At 43.1% G+C, this 21,551-nt stretch overlaps 1 protein-coding gene across 1 annotated transcript in view; it reads right to left on the bottom strand.

The window, feature by feature from the left end:
* LOC140128569 (uncharacterized) overlaps window positions 1-19,756 on the bottom strand; it is a 46,871-nt gene extending 27,115 nt beyond the window's left edge. The window contains exons 1-12 of the mRNA XM_072150267.1: window positions 19,627-19,756; window positions 18,292-18,463; window positions 17,864-17,943; window positions 14,323-14,400; window positions 14,172-14,216; window positions 13,775-13,807; window positions 11,401-11,460; window positions 9,231-9,311; window positions 8,373-8,453; window positions 7,115-7,165; window positions 3,575-3,655; window positions 1,923-2,003 (exon numbers count right to left, since the gene is read on the bottom strand). Of these exons, the coding sequence (XP_072006368.1) occupies window positions 1,923-2,003; window positions 3,575-3,655; window positions 7,115-7,165; window positions 8,373-8,453; window positions 9,231-9,311; window positions 11,401-11,460; window positions 13,775-13,807; window positions 14,172-14,216; window positions 14,323-14,400; window positions 17,864-17,943; window positions 18,292-18,463; window positions 19,627-19,756 (973 nt within the window). The remainder of the gene's footprint in view (window positions 1-1,922; window positions 2,004-3,574; window positions 3,656-7,114; window positions 7,166-8,372; window positions 8,454-9,230; window positions 9,312-11,400; window positions 11,461-13,774; window positions 13,808-14,171; window positions 14,217-14,322; window positions 14,401-17,863; window positions 17,944-18,291; window positions 18,464-19,626) is intronic.
* Window positions 19,757-21,551: the final 1,795 nt, after the last annotated feature.

Raw genomic sequence — 21,551 nt, 5'->3', positions numbered from 1 at the left:
GACAGCCTTGACTAGTTTTAACAGTATTGGAGATGCTTGAAATAATACTTAGATTGCTATCAGGACCACATCTGCCATGAGGCGAGTTGAGCAATTCCCCTCAGTTGGCAAGGTCATTCCAACTACGCCAAAATCACGGGACATCTATAAATATATACACCTGAATGGATTTCGAGGTGGTTAAGGTGGTCAAAAGACATCATTAATAGGAATCTATACAGATGTACTCCAGTATGATCATGTCTATTATAACTTAAAAAAAAGTCTACCACCAGGATTGTAAACCAAGCAAACTGATATACTGGTCTGTGCCCCCTCTGGCAGGATCTGCTCTTCTTTTAGCTTCTTATTCCGTGGTTTTCACCTGAAAATGTTTTAAAAATGATGCAAATGAACCTGAGGGACTCCAGGCTCCATAGGTGTTAATGGAGCCTGGAGCCCCTCAGGCTCATTTCCATAATTTTTAAAGCCTTTTTTCTTAAAAACAAGCATAAGAAGATAAAAGAAGAGCAGATCCTGCCAGAGGGAGCACACACTAGAATCTCAGTATACAATCCTTTATCCTGGTGGTAGATGTCCTTTAATCTACATCTGTCTATTAATTCTCCTAACATACAAAAAAAAGGATTGTAAAAAAAAAACAAGAGAGGGAAATGGGAACAAAACGGCAGTGCTATGCAAAGGGTTTAATTATGTAAAAAAAAACATAAGATAGGATGACATAAAGTTATCACAAATAAAAAGGAAAAGACTAATTTGATCTATGGAGCACCAGAGTGAGGAGCAAAAATGGAGGGATTGGACAATGAGGAATCAGACGAGCTGCCGGCAGTTAGAGTAGGGGAGGGAAGATGAAGAGAAGGGAGGAAAAGAGAGAAAGAAAACGGGATCAATAAAATCATCATGATTGGGGCTACTGGGTGTAAAAGGGAGAGAAAAGAGGACTGAAGTGGTGAGGCCACATGCAGTGGTATCTAATGAGTGGTATCTAGGTGCACCTTGTGAGAAAATGTGCACTTAAAGAGTTACTGGCAGCATGAACAAGGTGCACCAAAAAAAATGGTGTCCACTTTCATGGTGCCAGATAAATGAAGACCGAGGGACAGTTCTGAGTAATCTGGTGCCCCTGTACTATACACAGGAAAACCAGAAAATGGAGTGCGGTATACAGCACTAATTACTATATGCTCTTGTGTTGACGGGTTACGAGTCATGTACTTTCATATGTACTCATGTACTTTTCCTGACTGTCCATTGGCCATCAGTGGTGTCCAGTAACTTTCCAATACAATTACAAGTAATGAAAAAGAGTCCATCATCTCCACCAAACATTATGATCCACTGGCAGCAACATAGTTGGGGTGGCATCCAGTAAGGCAGGATTCATAGCATTTTCCAGCCAAAACCTACAATACTTCCGGTTTACTGGGAGCGGGGCTGGCGCCAGCACTGGGCATCATCGGGCAAGCCAAAGGGCCCAGAGCTGCTGGGGGGCCCATATAAGGCTGTACATTAGGAAACCATGGGGGTGAAGGGGGCTGTATCTAATGAATACATAGGATGTGTATGGGGCTTTATATAAAAGAACCATGAGGAGGCTGTATACACAATAACCATGACATGGCTGTATACACAATAAACATGAGGGGGCTGTTTGGGATGATAAACTAGGGACAGGAGACTGTTTTCGTTAATGAATTTTTGATGCCGCCATATGAGTTCATTGCAAAGGGGCCCACTGAGGCTCTGTCGCCCAGGGGCCTACTCAAACTTGGAGCCGACCCGGACTGGGACAATGAATATTTCACAAGTTCTTAGATTTCATTGTTTGCATATATAGTAGTAAGAATTGAAACTATATGTTCAGAAATTAACTGCTTATATACTGTACATGGTTTGTGAGAAATATTTTCTTTACCTACCAGATGTATCGGTTGTAAAGGATGAATCCGGAGATACCCCCGAAGAGGTCCCTTCATCTGTTGTACTGTCCCCTGAAGATTCTATAGAGGAAAATACAAGCAATGTAAAAAGGAATGAAAGAGCAGGATCCAGGGCCGGCGCCAGCAGTGCACGTGTCAGGGCCCAGAGCTGCTAGGGGGGCAACATAGGGCTGTACATAAGGAATTCATGAAGGTAAGGGAGGCTGTATCTAAAGAATCCATAAAGAGTGAGGGGGCTTAATATAAATTAACCATGAGGGGCTGTTTGGGATTATAAATTAGGGAATATTTTAGGGAACAGGAGACTGTTTCAGTTAAATGCAAAGGGGCCCACTGAGGCTCTGTCGCCAAGGGGCCTACTGAAACCTGGAGCTGACCCTATCGGGACCAGCAACAATTCGGTCCCAATGACCTATGTAGCGGTAGCAGAAAGTACGGAATGCTGAAACAGTTCAGAGAGGGACCTTCACCCATAAGAAAAAAAGATATGGTCAATAAATTACCCAATTTCCAATGTGCTGGAAAATTTCCACTATTCAACTATTATATGACCATTTACAGACTCTGAAGCTGTTGCACTTATTGTACTTGTCCTTAGTAATGGTAATCTGGTAAGCTGAATGTTCTGAATATTGCCTGGATCTCCAAGAGGTATCAACTCCACCCCCACTCAACTGAAATCACTTCGACCACTGACAATGGGGGTCATTTACTAAGGGCCCGATTCGCGTTTTCCCGACGTGTTACCCGAATATTTCCGATATGCGCCGAGTGTACCTGAATTGTCCCGGGATTGTGGCGCATCGGCGCCGGCATGCGCGCAACGGAAATCGGGGGGCGTGGCCGAACGAAAACCCGACGTATTCGGAAAAACCGCCGCATTTAAAAACCGAAAAAGTGTTGCTTGGGGAGCGCTTACCTTCACCTGGTCCGAGGTGGTGCATTCCGGCGCGTTGAGATACTTTTCAGCGCAGCAGCGCCACCTGGCTTGACGGCGGAGGAACTACCTTCATAAATCCCGGCCGGACCCGAATCCAGAGCAGAGAATGCGCCGCTGGATCGCGAATGGGCCGGGTAAGTAAATCTGCCCCAATGTATCTGATTGAACTTTCGGTGTCATTTATTTATTCTTGCTATTGATTGCAATCCCAGTGGTAGCAGCACAGTGTGAACAAGGCAGAATACACACTAGTGTCAGACACACGGCCAATCATAGCAGCAGTAGGGAAGGAGCATCCAGGATGGACAACTGGAGATAACTAGCAATGCCGGACCAATAGAACTTGCATCAGATTACATTTGGATTCTATGGTCCATTTATGGAAAGATTTTTGGAATATATTTTAACATGATTAGAGCCAAAGTCAGCATGAAGACACAGCATGAGTAAAAGCAGATTAAAGCATTCTGTCACTTTGCTAAAACTTTATTTTACACTAATAAGATGAAATAACTCTGTTTGGTTTCTGCGATTTCACCACAGAAAATACGTTACAACTTTGCCAAAGTCATTACGGAGAAACACTCTGCGGTTTCTTTCAGATGTTGCCGGCGGTGTCACTCATCTTACACCCCCTGTCATACAAGATCTTTACCTATTCCAATGTAACGCGCAGAAATATATTGCCTACCATCTGTAGTTACAATGGCGGATGGTCCTGTGGTTGAAGGAATTGAAACGCACGGATCTGATGTTGTTGCCTCCGAAGAACCTAAAAAATAAGTTTAAAAATGAGAAAATCTCTCACTTTTACCTAAAGATTAAAGGGTTTGGCCATTTTACTTCATGTATATATCCCTTTCAGGACCTTATGGCTTAAGGTCCTGGAAGGTAGATTGGTCATGGAAAGTTAGGGTCACATGACCCTCCATCTGCTGCCATTTTATGAAAAGTAATTGCAGCTGATGAGGTAAAAGATATTTCTGAACCAGGGATATTTAAATGGTGCCGAACTGTTAGAAGATTTATACTTGTAAAATCTTATTATCCGAACCCCCCCCAAACATTACAAAAACATCAAGTGGTCAACCCCTGTAATGCTTATGACATAGGTGCCTCTCCCTGCCCCTGCAACCTGGGTATGATTGTATATGCTACATAGTAACAGCTCCTTCACATTGGTAAAACCTTCCCTTGTGCAACTGTTCCATTTTGTCTCGTTTTATCTCCATGATGCATCCGTTTTGTCTCCTTGTCCGCCATACTGTACTGTAGGTTCAACCTTGCCTCGTTCCATTATGAATAGAGAAAGGTGCTGATAGCTCTCCGTTTACTCTAATGCGTGCGGAGGGTTCACTGTATAGCGAGAAAATTGCCTCTACAAAGCTGGGTGGGAAGCCATACTTCAATAGGGTTTCCCTCATGCACATCCAGTCAACCCAATCAAATGCCTTCTCGGCATCTGTTCCAAGAAGGATAAGAGGGGACTTGCGAGCTTTAGCTAGGTGTATTGCCTTTAATATTCTAGCCACATTGGGGCAGATTTACTTACCCAGGCCATTCGCGATCCAGCGGCGCGTTCTCTGCGGTGGATTCGGGTCCGGCCGGGATTTATTAAGGTAGTTCCTCCGCCGTCCACCAGGTGGCGCTGCTGCTCTGAAGAGCATCAGAACGCACTGGAATACACCGAGCCGGGCTGAGTGAAGGTAAGTGCAAGCTCCGAGACAGAATTTTTGTTTTAAATGCGGCGGTTTTTCCGAATTCGTCGGGTTTTCGTTCGGCCACGCCCCCCGATTTCCGTCGCGTGCATGCCAGCGCCGATGCGCCACAATCCGCTCGTGTGCACCAAAATCCCAGGGCAATTCAGGGGAAATCAGCGCAAATCGAAAATATTCAGGTAACACGTCGGGAAAACGCGAATCGGGCCCTTAGTAAATGACCCCCAATGTCCTTTCCCTCTCTGCCTTTAACGAACCCAGCTTGGTCCTCTGAGATGAGTCGGGGTAGGAGCGGCATCAGTCTGTGTGCCAGCAATTTGGCCCAAATTTTTAAACCAATATTGAGCAGCGAAATGGGACGATAGCTCCCGGGCTGTTCTGGGTCCTTTTCCTGCTGTATGTAGGATGGTTATATGAGCCGCAAGCATTGAGGGAGGTGCTGGCTGACCCTGGAGGAGGGCATTACACGCGTTGGCGAGATGGGGTAACAGCAATGTTTTTAGCTTTTTATAGAAAACGATGGTAAACCCGTCTGGGCCTGGGCTTTTCCCGCTAGGGATAGTATTGATAATTTTTTCCAATTCCTCCACTGTGACAGGCTGCGTTAGGGAGTCCCAGTCTGGCTCAGTTAGCTGCGGTAGTTGTACTTTGCTTAAAGGGGTATTCCGGGAATATGATCGTCTGACACAAAAACCCATGATGATATAAATAAATGAATACAACACTACTCAATGTCATTAGTCACAAAACTGAGCTTACATAGTTTGATTTTATGATTTACAAAATTTATGGCCTCTCTAAAGTAGGTGGAGTTATCTCCAAGATGGCCGCCACTGGAAACTACAAGTCCCATGATCCTTTAGTTCTCAGTAACTCCTCCTCCCTCTTATGCTCTGCTCCAGGTGATGATCTAACAGGTTTTCTTGCTCTGTTACCATAGTAATGATGTGTAACTGCCATCACCAAAACACTGGCCATACTGGATGCACTGCAACCAACCAGCTACAGCCAAACGTAGTGGTGATCACATGACCCTGCCCAGGCAGGTGCAGGACATGTGATGTGGACATGTGACCAGCGGCCATCTTGTGTCCTGTGTATGCTCTGCAACGGACCGCGCGGAGGAAATTAACGGACTGATTAAAGGGCCAGTAGCATTTTAATTCTTCATTACAGTCTATGTCACCAGCATTTTCTGCTAAGGGGAGCAACATTTTAAATAACAACTAATTACACATTAGCTTCTATTTTGAGTGCCCATTTGTATATAAATTATGCTGATTCCTGGAACACCCCTTTAAGAACCCTGGATGTCAGATATCCTATCTCTTTTGATCTGACTGCTTTCATGTCTCCTCAGATCGTAAAGATCTGCATAAAATTCTTGGAATACTTTGGCTATATCTTCTGTTTTTTTGTACCTTAGCCCCTAGTGTCTTAATGGCAGAGATATATGTACGACCTTGTGCTTTTTTCACTAAGTTAGACATAGTTCTGCTGCATTTGTCCCCATGTGCGTAAATTCTATGTTTTGCCCTAAGATCTTTTTCTACTTGCAAAGCCTTAGAGCGTTTTTGCAGACGCTCCAGCTCTGAGATTTTCTTGAGCAGCCCCTCGGTCATTGCATTGCGCTTTTTCTTAACCCTAGCTCCCATCTCCATAAGGTAGTCTCTGGCCACAACCTTTTGGCCCTCCCACAACGCTAGTGGATCGAGCCCTGCGTCAACGTTGTCGGCAAAGGAATCAGCCGAATTAGTTTGAAGCTCGGATAGAAGAGCTTCATCGTCCAAAAGAGTTTCGTTTAAGCACCATGTCCACTCTTTCACCGGTAACTGCGGCATCAGGAGTGTCATTGAAATTGGGGCGTGATCCGAAATAGTGCTAGGGCCTATCTCTGCCGACAAGACCCTGCCGTATCTGGTCTGATTGTACTAAAATGTAGTCCAGTCTCTGCCATGTGTTGTGTGGGATGGAGTGAAAAGTATATGATCTATCTCCAGGGTGTTGTACTGTAGGTTTAAGATTGCGTTGAAAACATCACACCTGTTGGACCCATAGACTCCGCATCAGTGAAAAAAATAGGACGTTTCATTATTTTTTCCATGGACCACAGATCAGTAAAAGTACAAGCCAATGTAAAAGAAAACCATGGAAAACAATAGCTTTGTGAGGCATCTGTGGTAATCACTGAACCACGGGCGTAAAAAACAACACCAATGTGAAAGAGGCCTAAACCACAGACCAGCCTCACATTTATCCAGGCCAAAAATTTACCACATTTTAAACTGTGGACACCAGATCCAGGTCTAAGTCTCTGACAACTATTTAAAATAGCCAATATTTTGTTGCCTTCTAGATAGTGATTTGCCAATAACCCTGGATATATTAATGGGGTCCCCACATGATGTGTTCCCTAAGGGTCTCCAACCTTGAATCAAGTCCTTCGGGATATGGATCAACTGAAAAGTTATTTTCGGTCCAACTCAAGTAACTCACAATCTGTAGATACTTACTATAAGTTAGAAAAGCCGTGGAGTATGAAGTGGTTAAATCCGATGTGGTCCCTGCATGTGAATAGAATATTTATCAGCAGGGTCATTAAAGGGATCATCCCACAAAAGAAACTTATCACAAATCTTTAGGATAAGGGATCAGCTTCAGTTCAGACAGCCTCCTGTTGGGGTGTGTAAGAAGACCATCCAATCGTCCCCAAGTGACTGGGACATCGACCTCAATGGGAACTTCATTCAAGGGGAGATCTTGAAGGACATCTACCATCATATTTACAGATGGTAGACCGCCCTCACATTTTGAGAGTACATATAAAAAATTGAGCTTTGACATTTATATAACGTTGTGTGTATATAATTTTATGTAGGATCTGGATTAGATTCCGTGCTCAAAAGTGAGATGTTTGCTTGTGTAGAGAAAAGTAGAAGTTTTGCGAATCGAACATTCTGGTGCTGTATCTATATCCAACTTTAGTGGAATGGCAAGAATTCTAAGCATGATGATAGGACCCCAAAACCTTTGTGGGCCGAGCTTTTGTTAGTAACTGTTCTCACAAGTAGTCTCAGCATAGTGCAGGTTAAAGGACATCTACCCCCAGGATCGAGACCTGTAAACCAAGCACACTGACATACCAGTGCGCGCCCGCTCTGGCAGGATCTGCTCTTCTTTAAGTTTTTTATGACCTAATTTTTATGAAAAACAAAGCTTTAACATTTATGCAAATGAGACGGATGGGTTCCAGGCTCCATTATCATCTATGAAACATGGAGCCTCTAAGGCTCATTTGCATCATTTTTTTATGCTTTTTTTGTAAAAACAAGGGCATAGGAAGCTAAAATTAGAGCAGATCCTGCCAGAGGGGGCGCACACCAGTATGTCAGTGTGCTTGGTTTACTATCCTTCACCCTAATGGAAGATATCCTTTTACTTGGTTTGGAAGCTTCGTTCCATACTGTTCTAGAATGTTGTAGACAAGTAGCCAATAGATGGACTTCATCTCAACTGCACAACCCATGGAACAGTCTCAACCGATTAGGGGTCAGCATTGACTAAGGCACAACATTACTGAGCCCCAATATTCTCCAACTTTCTATAAGTGTACTTATGCATATTTCACATTTGAAATCCAAGGAGATCTGATGGAAACAACTGATTTTCTGAGAACAAATTTCAATATTTCTTTTTACAAAGTGTACAACAGATTTTGTTATAAATTGTACTGTTATATACATAGTTTGAGGGAAATATTTGGTTACCTACCAGATGTATCAGTTGTAGAGGATGAATATGGCGATACACCGGACGAAGTCTCCTCACCTGTTGTACTGTCCCCTGAATATTCTATAGTAGAGGAAGATACATAATAAGCAGCAATGAAAGAACCATAATGAGATTTCATAGATCATCTTAAGATGCACCAGAATTATTAAGAAATCAGAGCCTCTTAATAATTCGGGCACATCTCTATGGATTAAGACTGTAATGGGTCCTGGGTTGTATGAATATTAGAGCCCCTAAGAGTCTGGAATCTTGCTACATCTGGTTCTAGAATCAGCTTCTTGGGGAAAGGAGGATGCACCCCTTTTGCTGCTTCCAATCTGTGGTTTAATGACCTTTGTAGGAAATTCAAAGGTCCTAAAACAGCTCTTGTGTACATGAGAGCAGGAACATAGGTAGAGCATTTCATGGGTGAAGGTCCTTCTCAGTATAAAATTTAATGGATGATTTGGGTGGCCATGGCCCCTCTAGAAGGCTTGGGCCTTAGACTACCACCCAAACTGCCTGAATAATAATCCACTACTGATCTGCTATCTCCAAGAAGTAGGGGCTAGGTCCTCGCTCAGCGATCTCCATCAGCTCCATAGAGTTGAATGGAGCAGAACGGTCATGTGCTACCGTCTGCTCCATTAATCCCCGGGAAAAACCAGGGGTTCAACTGAAGTACCTGGGACCCCATTGGACCCTTCGTTTTTGTGATCTGTGGTGGTCTCATCACTGAGGTTAGGAAAAACCCATTTAACAAAGTTTTCCAGAGTATTTAATTACAAGAATTGAAGTTATTTTTTCAGAAATGTTACTGTTATGTTCATATTTTACTGTAAATATTCTGTTACCTACCAGTTGTATCGGATGTATAGGACGAATATGGAGATACCCCGGAAGAGGTTCCTTCCTCTATTGTACTGTCCCCTGAAGACTCTATAGAGGAAAATAAAAACAAAAAAAGTTAATAACAGAGCAATACTATATGGGTGACCCCAAAAAAGGGGAAAAAAATCAATGATACATATTAGTGAATTTCGATTCAAATCTTCATTTTGTTTGAAGCTCTGTAAAATACTTAAAGGGTTAGCAAGCGTCCTACCCTCTGTTTTGAATCGTTTCAGGGGTGAAGTTAATAGAACGGGGGATATTGAGGGGGGAGGGTTCTAGTAACAGAACTACCAAAACCCCTATAGAAGTAAAATGGTCCCTAAAATTATTGATTCTAAACTTTTCCTGTTTGATTTGTGATCTTTCTAGCCTCATAATAAAACAAAAGGGACACGTGTAAAATGTCTCCAGCACAAAGCTGAGATATGGGAAATGTTAGTAACTAATTTGGGTAGTAAGACTATCAGTTTGAAAAACAGAAGATTTTGGGTGGCAATTGGCTTTTCCAAACTGAAAACTGGCTTTGTTTTTTTCCTATCTGCCCCATCACCAAAATATTGGTGTTTTCCGAAACTCTCGACTTGTTCTAATTTTGGGCATAAAATTGTGTTGCCGCTTGTGAATCCAACAGTTTTCTTGCGCTTCCATTTTTCCATATTGTTTTTTTGGCGCAAATTGCGGACTCAAAAAGTGCCCAACTAAAAGCAATTCTAGGGAGTTCTCCCATGCACCACAAACTTACATCCCACCGAAAAATATAGAACGATTCTACATTCTACCCTGCACCAAAATTGATAAATGCCCCTCTTTGAATTATGAAAATAGCAAATTGGGGCACATTTACTAAGGGTCCGAACGCCGCACTTTCATGGGGTTTCCCGAATATTTCTGTTTTGCGCCGAATTGCCCCGCATGCGACCGGCTTTCACGCAAAAGAAAGAGAATCGGACCTTAGTGAATCACGCCGGACCCAAATCCTCGTTGGACAACACACAGCGGGAATGCGACAAGACCGGGAAAGTAAATCTGCCCCATTGTTTCAGAATGTTTACCAAATTCACCTTTTTTTTCATAAATGCTAAATATATCAACCAAAATTTCCCACTAACTTGAAGTACAAAATGTCACGAAAAATAAAAACTTGGGTAAGTTAAAGCGTCCTAAAGTTATTACCAGATAAAGTGACACATGATGGTTTCGAAAAATAGACCTTGGTCATCAAGGCACAAATGAGCTTGGTCACTAAGGGGTTAAATTAATTATAAAAGCAGGAAATATAGTTTAAATATAACCCTCATTGTCAGTTTATTAAAATAATACATGAAAAAGTACTGTTTTGCATTCAAATTGCCTAATTTATTCATTCCTGTCCTTGAGGTCCCTCTTTCACCTTCGTTGAGCGGAGGGGGGTCGTTAGCAGGTTACTCTGTATTGAAGTCGAGAAGATCCCTCGCTCTTATGTCTGAGGAAGGTATAATGGGTCATTAACCTCCGATTTATTTTGCCCTCCTCTGTATCCAGGTCACCCGATGCCCATTGATTGCCCATGCGCTGATGTAAACTGCATTCGTCCCAAAGGTCCCTCTGACGAAAAGGAAGAGCAGCTGAAGGTTTGGGAGCTACAGACCAGAAGCTACTCCATTGAATAAGTGTAAAAATGATGAAGAACAGGGATTTATGGGAGAAATGCTATTGTGATCTAAGACTTAGGCATCATTCACAAAAACGTATATGGTGGTCGTATGATAGCCCTACCAATGGCAGCTAGCAGGAGAAGGACATTGTGCACAAAACGGTACGGTACGGTAAGCACGACACTCTATCTCTTGTTGTATGTACAGCCAGGCTGCAGTGCTCCCTACAGAGAGGTGAGGGGTGGGGAGCGCTCACCCCCACTCCCTCCTTCACCCATCCTTCACCCCTCCTTCACCCGGGAGAGCACATGTTTGTTTGCATAAGGCCTTGGGTTTCGGTCTTGTTGACTTTTGTTTACATAAGGCCTTTCCCGTTGACCTTTGTTGACCTTAATTACGGTCCCGTTGACCTTTGTTTGCATCCCGTGTGTCGTCTGCAGGTGAGACATGTGTAATACCTAAGAATGACCACATGTGTTATGAGGAGACGAGTCACTTACTGGATGGGGTCCAAGAGTTGGTGATCTCAGTACTTGAAGGACAGAAAATTGTTGATGTTGCTGAAAGATAAGATAAGTATTAGCGATGAACTTTCATGTCACCTAAAGTGTTATCCCAGTCCCATGTAAAAAATAGAGCAAATCTAACAAAGACCTGGCGCCCTCCATGGGAAAGATTCCCCCTATGTTCATCCATGTTGGAATGTTGTGTACCATGTAACGTATATAGGACAGAAATGTGTCTGGTATCCACATATAGGGTTGCTACCTGGTGATTGGACAGTCTGGTACCAGTTCATTTGTTTATTCACCAGTCTGCATCGGAGGGCCAGTCTTTATGCTAGGATAATGGCAGGGTGGTTGGTTGTCTGGTTAATCTTTGTTCCCCAAACAAGCTCACTGATGAATCAGCCGTAGGCCACTGCATCGCTTGCTGTAGACTGCAGATCTATATTCAGTCACGTGATCAGTCAAGTCGTTTTCATCTCTTTGTACTAAATTTTGAGTACAACCTGTGCTATTCAATCTCCCTGTGATCTAAGATTATTCTTTTCCTTAATTCAGACCTAGTCCTCACATCTCCAGGACTTCTCCAGAGCTGCACCGATTCTCTGGATTGCTCTTCCCTGGACTGTCAGACTAATACCTATCTACCAGACTTCAACTGATTTCATCTCTCAACATCTATGTTATTCCACAGCACTTGATACCAATACCAATACCAATACCAATGCTCCGTGGACTCTGTAGGTAAAAATAACGGCTGGTGACTGCCTCCTGCAGCTTTATTTATTTTTTTGTTTTACTTAATTTATTCTGCTACCTTTTCAAAAAATGCTGGAGGATGATACCTCCTATGTTGTCTCTTCCTCCTCATACATTGTAAGCTCTTGTGACCATTGTACAAGCTCTTATTCCTCCTGTGCCCCCCTCCTTCTTTATCATAGACTGTAAGCTCTTGTGACCATTGTACAAGCTCTTATTCCTCCTGTGCCCCCCCCTCTTCATCATAGACTGTAAGCTCTTGTGACCATTGTACAAGCTCGTATTCCTCCTGTGCCCCCCTCCTTCTTTATCATAGACTGTAAGCTCTTGTGACCATTGTACAAGCTCTTATTCCTCCTGTGCCCCCCCTTTCTTCATCATAGACTGTAAGCTCTTCCGAGCAGGGTCCCCATTCTAATTATTCCACTTGACCGTGTTATTATTCTGTCTTCTTTTGTTACTAGAATATGAGGGTGCTGTATAGAAAAATATTTACTGTATAAGCTCGAGTATAATTTTTGTGCTGAAAATTTCCCACTTGGCTCTCACTCCCACTCACCATTCCGACGGCCCAGGCTGCTCCTCTTTATCTTCATGCTGCAGGTCAGTGACAGCTCCATGGGCAGTGTCTCTTCTTTTTTCATACCGGCTGCAGGTCGCGACTTCTCGATGTGCACACACCACAGTTGTGTGCCGGCCTGGCCATGTGCACGGAACTGATACGGACCTGGTGCCGGCGCACGTGAAGAAATAAGAGGCGCTGCCCGCGGAGATGTCACGGACCTGCGGCATGAAGATGAAGAGAAGCTGCCCGGGCTGTCGGAATGGTGAGTAGTCAGTTCATTTTTTTTTTGCCGGCATGCTATACCCTACAGGGGGCTTGCAGGCAATATATACTAAAGGGGGGCTGGCTATATACTTTAAGGGGTTGGCAGGCTAAATACTTTAAGGGGCTGGCAGGCTATACATTACAGTGGGGTGGCTGGCGATATACTACAGGGAGCTGGCTATACACTACAGGGGGCTGGCTGGCAGTACATTATAGTGGGCTGGCTATACACTACTGGGGACTGGCAGACTATATACTACTGGTAGCTGGTTGGCTATATACAACTGGGGGCTGGCTGCCTATATACTACAGGGGGCTGGCTGGCTATATACTACAGGGGGCTGGCTGGCTATATACTACAGGAGCTGACTATATACTGGGAGGCTGTGACCAATGCATTTCCCACTCTCAGCTTATACTCGAGTCAATAGGTTTCCCCAGTTTTTGGTGGTAAAATTAGGTACCTCGGCTTATATTCGGGTATATATTTATTTGTTTAATCCTATCCAATATTTTTAAATCTGGTACTTCTTTTCTAAATTTATCCCACATTAGTTGACTTACATTTTCCCACTTTTAGCCTGTATTCTTGGCAGGTCATGACCCTTTACTTCACCCCCCCCCCCCCCATATTATTTGATTGCATTAATTTAGGATTTTTGATACCTTTTTGTTTATTCTTTTCTATCAAATTTATCTCACAAGAAAAATGAAAAACATTTTATAGAAGTAACGTGGTGAAAATAATGAGGAAGGTCTCCTGTTAGGGGATTTACCTACCATCAGTAGAAGAGGATTCACTGGATATTGTATCTGTAAAGGGAAATAAAACACATGAGGAATTCTGGTCCATGTCCAGGTTCGAATAAATCTGTGACATAATCAGCATTTAGGACAATCCCGGGACAATTGAGGAGATTTATCATAAGTGTCTGAGAGCAGAACTGTTCTAGTTGCCTATAGCATCCAATCAGAGCTCAGCTTTCATATTCCAAACTGCTGTGGGAAAAGGAAAGCTGCTCTCTGATTGGTTGCCATGGGCAACTAGATAATAACTTGATAAATACCCCCCTAAATCATGTAACCGCTTTCACAACGTACTATAATGTCCTGGTGCTGCGGATGTTGTATGGGTAAGCTCTCTCCATACACGGCTGTATAACAAGCTGACACCCACCTCTAACTGCCACAGTTGGTGGTGGCAGTAATTGTAGAAGTGAACCTGTTAAGTGCTACAGTCAAAGCAGACCGAGGCACCTAACAGTGCTGCCAGTGTGGGTGCCGCCATCTTGGATGGCTAATCTGTGCTCCTCCCTCGGTGACTTCACCCGAGTGAGCCGTCCAGTTGCCATGACAGCCTACAGTCACATGGAGACTTGTAGGCCTGTCATTGGCACTAAACTTTTCTGCAGGGTATAAGAGATCAGCAGTCAAATATATTACAAAATATTGTAATACAGTATGAGCAATAAGACTCCAAAGGGTTAAAGTACCCTGGGTGGCGTGAAATAATAATACAAAATAAAAACTAAAAAAAAAATAATACAAGGGGAAGGCTTGCTATACACTAAAAGGGGACAAAATACCATATATACTCGAGTATAAGCCTAGTTTTTCAGCACAAAATAATGTGCTGAAAACCCAAACTCGGCTTATACTCGAGTAAAAAATATAGGTTTTACCAGGTTTTGTGGTAAAATTAGAGGCATCGCTTATACTTGGGTCGGCTTATACTCGAGTATATAGGTAAGTGGGGGAGATGCTTTTTCAGGAAATGGGACCATATAAGCTGACCACATAGGGAGTTATGGTGGTGTATGCAAACATACATTTCTGGCTATGAGACAATGGGGCAGATTTATCAAGCAGTCTGAAAGTCAGAATATTTCCAGTTGCCCATGGCAACCAATCACAGCTCAGCTTTCATTTCACCAGTGCTCATGAATATTTTAAAGCGGAGCTGTCATTGGTTGCCATGGGCAATTAGAAATATTCTGACTTTCAGACACTTGATAAATCTGCCCCAATGACACCCACCCCCCGCTCACTGGTTCCTGGAAAAAATTTATGCTCACAGTTGGTCCCTGGGCAAAAAAAGGTTGGGGACCACTTCCCTAGAACACATATAAAAAAAACAATAAAAATCCTAAACATGTATTACCACGTTCAAAGATTCCCATTCTATAAAAATATAATTATGATGTTCACCACATACAAGTCCATATTTCAACGTATGAAAAAGTTATTGGCCTCAGAATCGATCAAAATGGCAATTTATTATTTTGCACAAATTTTTTTTTAAAAATCTACTTATGCATACTAAAACCCCAAAGAATAAAGGGGAGGGGTCATTTGAAATGCATAATGAAACCTGTAAAAACAGTGCCCACAAGTAAAGGCAGCAAATATATTTTTTGTCGATTTCACCACACTTTTTTTTCCAGCTTCCCAGTACAGTGCATGGAATATTTAATGGAGCCCATAAAAAGCACAATTTGTCCTGCAGATAACGAGCCCTCACATATATCTGTTAAGGGAAAAAAAAAAAAGTTATGGCTTTTGGAATGAGTTGAGTAAAAAACAGAAACAAAAAAAGTGGCGCCAATGCCTGATAAATATCCCCCACAATCTCTATTTGGCCCCGATCAGGTAGTATAAGGCTGGAATACTCCTTTAATACTTTCTTTCCATGATTTTAATATTATGGTTGATTGTTGTGGTTCCAACTGCTTGCCGAGTCATTTCCAGGACTCATTGAGATGATACAAAGTTTCTAAGTTATTCTATAACTACAGAGAAACAGTTTAGCCACCACCAGTGATCAAATTTTGGTCGAAGTTGTCGCGGGGTGGGGTGGGTCTAGAGAAAATATAAGATAACATTGGGTCCATTCAAATAAATTGTTGTGCTCTAGTTTATAGAGTGAGAATCCAAAGAAGGGGGGGGGCTCCATGCCCCCTATCATTTAACTCTTCTGTAGAAGAGTAAAATGTACAAAAAGAGAGAAAGTAGGTCCTCGAGTAGATGTGGTCATGCCCCTGGTGCACAAGAAAGCTTATCTACATTATAGATAAAAATGGAATTTTGTATAAAATTATTGATCACAAAAAAATTACCGTAAAAAAAAGAAAATTTTTTTTGAAAGCTCATAAAGGTCCATGATGCTTTTTACTTGTGGGGGTATTTGGGAGCTGGTCGAATACATTTGGCTGACAACTAGGACATCCAACTACATCTCACCATGGATCATCTTCTGGGGAACTCCAAGAGCTTCTGGGTCCTGGCAGATTCATATACACCCTGCAATGTGCCAAGGGGGGTTTATTAACCCCTTACCGGGGAGATATATCCTGCAGTATTTTAAAGGGGACCCCTTAGGATAGAAAAAGTCTATGCGGTACAAAACTTTTCATAATGAATTAGGGGGAGCAGCTCTTGTGGTCTAAGGGACTCGTTACCAATAGAAGGACCACGTTACATAAAACTGGATATAAGGTCCTGTAATTTTCCAAGCTTTGTAACTTTATTTTTCCATTCAGCGTTCTTTAGGGCTTGTTCACACACGCCACAAAAATCTCTCGACCTTTGAAACCAGTGGGAAGTGGACTTCTGTTCCAAGCACAATCTGGGTTGATGATGCTCCGAATAAAGAGCAGGTCTTTCAAAATCCATGTTGGAAAGGCAGTGGAATTTTTGACCCAATAGTTGACCTGAATTTTGCGTCGTAAAACCGTTGTATAAATGAGCACTTATTACGTTGTTTTTTTTTTAGAAAAAGCCCAAACCATGATTTATTGGCAACTCAACATTCCCTATAATTGAGAGCATTAACTATTAATACTAATTTCCATAACCTTATTGTTTTGCTCTAAATGTAAAAGGAAGATTTAATGGAAAATCAACTTTTTACTTCAAGAAACAGATCTACCAATGAAGATTTTGCTTAAAGGGCACCTACCATCACGATTCTACCTATAAAGGTAGATCGGGTGGTAGGTGGATGTATGGGACGTGAGGAGAGCTCTTTTTAGAGCTAATCCTCACGTCCCCGCTAACTTTTAATAAACTTTATTCCCTTAATATGTAAATTTACTTATGCGGCTACTGGAGCGTAGAGTAGCCGGGCACGAGGCTACACGGAGCGGCTACTCCACGCCCCAGTAGCCACGTTACTCCTCCTACCCTGTGTGTTTGGCGCACAGCTCCTCGTAGCTGCGTGCCCTCGCCCAACATGCTGGCGTTCTGCGCAGAACGCAGGTCCGCGGCTGAGCAGCCATGGCTCCGAGGCCGGAGCTACTGCGCATGCGCAGAACTCCGGCTTGTCAGATGCTGCGCGCCACACACACAGGGTAGGACGAGTAACGTGGCTACTGGGGCGTGGAGTAGCCGCTCCGTGTAGCCTCAGATGCCGCATAAGTAAATTTACATATTAAGGGAATAAAGTTTAGTAAAAGTTAGCAGGACGTGAGGATTAGCTCTAAAAAGAGCTATCCTCACATCCCTTACATCCACCTACCACCCGATCTACCTTTATAGGTAGATTCGTGGTGGTAGGTTCCCTTTAATGCCGTATAATACACTCTGATACCTCACACAAAATCAAGAGATTGCCCTATGGGATGTTGATCATCTACTTGATAGACAGTCTTTATTAGTTTTATTAAAACACTTTCAAGCTTTTATAAACATTTTCCAAAAACATTTATCCATTCGAAAGCATTTGCCCACTGTTGGCCAAAATTCACAATAATTGCCTCAATTTTTATGCTTCTCTCAATATGAGATTGTTTTTTACAATATATACAGACATCAGCTTCTGGAAACTTATGATAAGAGACTTGAAAAGATTCTGAAAAAGTTTTTTCTCACCTGTTAGAAGCACCAACACCAAGAGCAGGGTGGCCACCCCGGCCATGTCTGTATTAGGTCTGTAAATCCCAGTCCATTCACTAATCAATATCAATAGCGGACAAATGCAGAAACTGACAGAGCCGAGGAGGAACCTCTCTTATATCACCGTGATCTTTGACTCTGTGCTGTGAAGGCTACGGGTGGCAATAAATGTATGGGATATCTATGTATAGCAATAAATAGCAGAGCCTTCAGGTGTGAGCGGCTGTGCATTTCTCATGTAGATTGTAAGGTTAGAAAATAACTGATATCATTGTTTTTAAAATCTGGTGAGAACAGTAGGGATTGTTGTAGGGAGTAGTTTTATTGGTTGACTATTAAAAACAATTGACTGGTCCTAAGAGGCTTTCAGAACCTCGAAATGAATAAATCACACAACTTCTTACTGTAGAATCTCACTGGCCCTTAGTAAGTGTCTGTGCATAGTACAGTTTGCACTGTCTTCGATAAATGTGGCTCCTGTCTGGATGGGAGAAGGCGTGAGGTGTGAGGTGCCCTCGGAAGATGAGACTTCCCCTTTTTGCAGAAGAGGAAGTAAGAAGGAAACATAAATCCATCCTACAATAAACAGAACTCAACTAAACAAAAGACATTTGCCAACATTTATCAAAAACAGTGCAGTCTGTACTAAGTGCAGTTGCCTGTGTAGTGTGCAGGGGGCGCCAGATTCAATAATACTGGCCCCCCGGTCTTTATGAATCTGGTGCCCCCTGCACTGCTTGGGAAGTGCCACCATTTTTTTGGTGCACTTTGTTCGTGCTGCAGAATTGTGGTGCTCGATCCAACTAAGCAGTAACTTGCCCCTTTAAGGGCACATTTTTTCTGTCTTGTCAGACACAGAGCAGCCAACACACAGAACTGGTGAAGACTGTTGATAAATACATGTGCAAGCCCTATGGGGGTTGGTGCTGACAATGTGGGCCACTGTTTTAAAGGTCCCCAATAATCCAAGGAGTCACCGAATGTGCAAGAGAATAAAATCAATTTATGGAGGAAGAAACTGTGTTGAACACTTTCATTCTGGCCAAGGCTCTATCTGAGGAACATTTAATCAATGGAAGAAGATATCAGCCATTAAGAACAGATAAAAGGTTTTAGCAATGTATAGCAATAGAAGATGTGCGAGCAAAGCATAAAACATGTGCTAGGCAAACCTGTCACCGGGAATGTCATTTTTAGCTGGTGACAGGTTTTAAAAATGCCCTTGTCAGTGTTCTGAGTACTGCCACTACTTTATAAAAGTCTATTTCACATTACCTGGCTCCCTGCCCACAGCATAACATTCTTTCATTCATCCAGCTCCCTATGCCCTTCCGCTCTTCCTGTCATGTGCATTGGGCACCCAGAGGAGGGAAGGGTTCTGGTGAGAAGGTGAGGAAGAATTCCCGAGGCACACACAGGCTGCAGCCTCCCCCTCCCCAGGACTCACCACACACTGCTGGCAGGGAGCCAGGTAAGGTAAAATGAAGCTCTATAAAAATTATAAAAATTATATTCCTGGTGACAGGTTTGCTTCAAAGAAGAACAATGGAGCGCCTAAAGTCAAAATATTGTATTAGGAAAATTGCTCCCCAAGAAATAATGGGGAGGGGGGATTATTACTTTCTGGTGCATATTGTGCCAGCGTTTGATATAAACCCAGCTTCTAAATATATAGAGAGGCTCTGGCCTCCTTATATATATTCTACATGCTCCTATAGCTATTGTGCAGGTGTACCTACCACGCCAGCCCACTTCACAAACGGGCACATCCCTCTTGACAGCCCTCCGCACCCACTTAGCTTGAGGTGGTCTAAGGGGGGAAATAGTCGCAATTACTGGCCATGCTCCAAGAATTTTGACTATTTCCATGCTTGAATGCCTAAAAAGCTGCCCCCCCCCCCCCCAACGTTCCAGTCCATCTTCTGCCCTATGGTTTTAAGACAAGAGCTGAAAAGGTTTCAAGGCCTTTAGATAAGGGGTTGACCTGAAGATGGAATGTGACAGTGATTGAGACGGCTCTACAGATGGGGTGAGGGGCAAGGGATTCAGTGGGAAGGGGAGGACACTGGACTACAGGGTATTTTTTAGATATGTAGCAGTATGAGATTTTTTTTTTTAATATGTATTTATGAATTAAGAAAAATACCAAAAGGAAAGGAAACAAGATTTTAGTTATGCAAGAACTGCAAGTCACAATATATTATCACCCCATTCCCTCCCTCCTCCATATTCTATGCAGCGATGGCGCTTCATGTGCCCAGGGGGACTCCCCTTCTTATATATTTTATTTATTTTATATCTTGTCTCATTATTATATTATTTATAGATAATTATAATTTCTTTATTTATATAGCGTACACAGATTACACCAAACACACACACATCATTTGTATCTATTTTCCTCTATTGATCTTTGTTTGTCTATGGCAGGGGTCAGGAACCTTTTTGGCTGAGAGAGCCATAAGCGCCATATATTTTAAAATATAATTCTGCGAGAGCCGTACAATATGCTTAAAGGGACACTGACAGAACAATGGCTCCAGCAGTCATTAGTACAGCAAGGAGTGTTCCTCCCCCCCCCCCCCGTACTAAGCTTCCACTGGACCAAAACAATTGTAATTCCCTGTAAAATAAAAAATAGATAATTTACATTCGAGCTTGTTCCAATACAGACGCCAACCGCTGCAGAACATCCCTATACAGACGCCAACCGCTGCAGAACATCCCTATACAAACGCCAACCAATGCAGAACATCCCTATACAGACGCCAACCAATGCAGAACATCCCTATACAGACGCCAACCAATGCAGAACATCCCTATACAGACGCCAACCAATGCAGAACATCCCTATACACGAGCCAACCGCTGCAGAACATCCCTATACAGACGCCAACCAATGCAGAACATCCCTATACAGATGCCAACCAATGCAGAACATCCCTATACAGACGCCAACCAATGCAGAACATCCCTATACAGACGCCAACCAATGCAGAACATCCCCATACACGAGCCAACCGCTGCAGAACATCCCTATACAGACGCCAACCAATGCAGAACATCCCTATACAGACGCCAACCGCTGCAGAACATCCCTATACAGACGCCAACCAATGCAGAACATCCCTATACAGACGCCAACCGCTGCAGAACATCCCTATACAGACGCCAACCGCTGCAGAACATCCCTATACAGACGCCAACCGCTACAGAACATCCCTATACAGACGCCAACCAATCCAGAACATCCCTATACAGACGCCAACCAATGCAGAACATCCCTATACAGACGCCAACCAATGCAGAACATCCCTATACAGACGCCAACCAATGCAGAACATCATTATACAGACGCCAACCGCTGCAGAACATCCTTATACAGACGCCAACCGCTGCAGAACATCCCTATACAGACGCCAACCAATCCAGAACATCCCTATACAGACGCCAACCAATGCAGAACATCCCTATACAGACGCCAACCAATGCAGAACATCCCTATACAGACGCCAACCAATGCAGAACATCCCTATACAGACGCCAACCGCTGCAGAACATCCTTATACAGACGCCAACCAATGCAGAACATCCCTATACAGACGCCAACCAATGCAGAACATCCTTATACAGATGCCAACCGCTGCAGAACATCCCTATACAG

Source organism: Engystomops pustulosus, chromosome 4, assembly GCF_040894005.1.
Source record: "Engystomops pustulosus chromosome 4, aEngPut4.maternal, whole genome shotgun sequence".
In the NCBI taxonomy this organism is placed as follows: Eukaryota; Metazoa; Chordata; class Amphibia; order Anura; family Leptodactylidae; genus Engystomops; species Engystomops pustulosus.
This window is presented reverse-complemented; position numbering and strand designations above follow the sequence as displayed.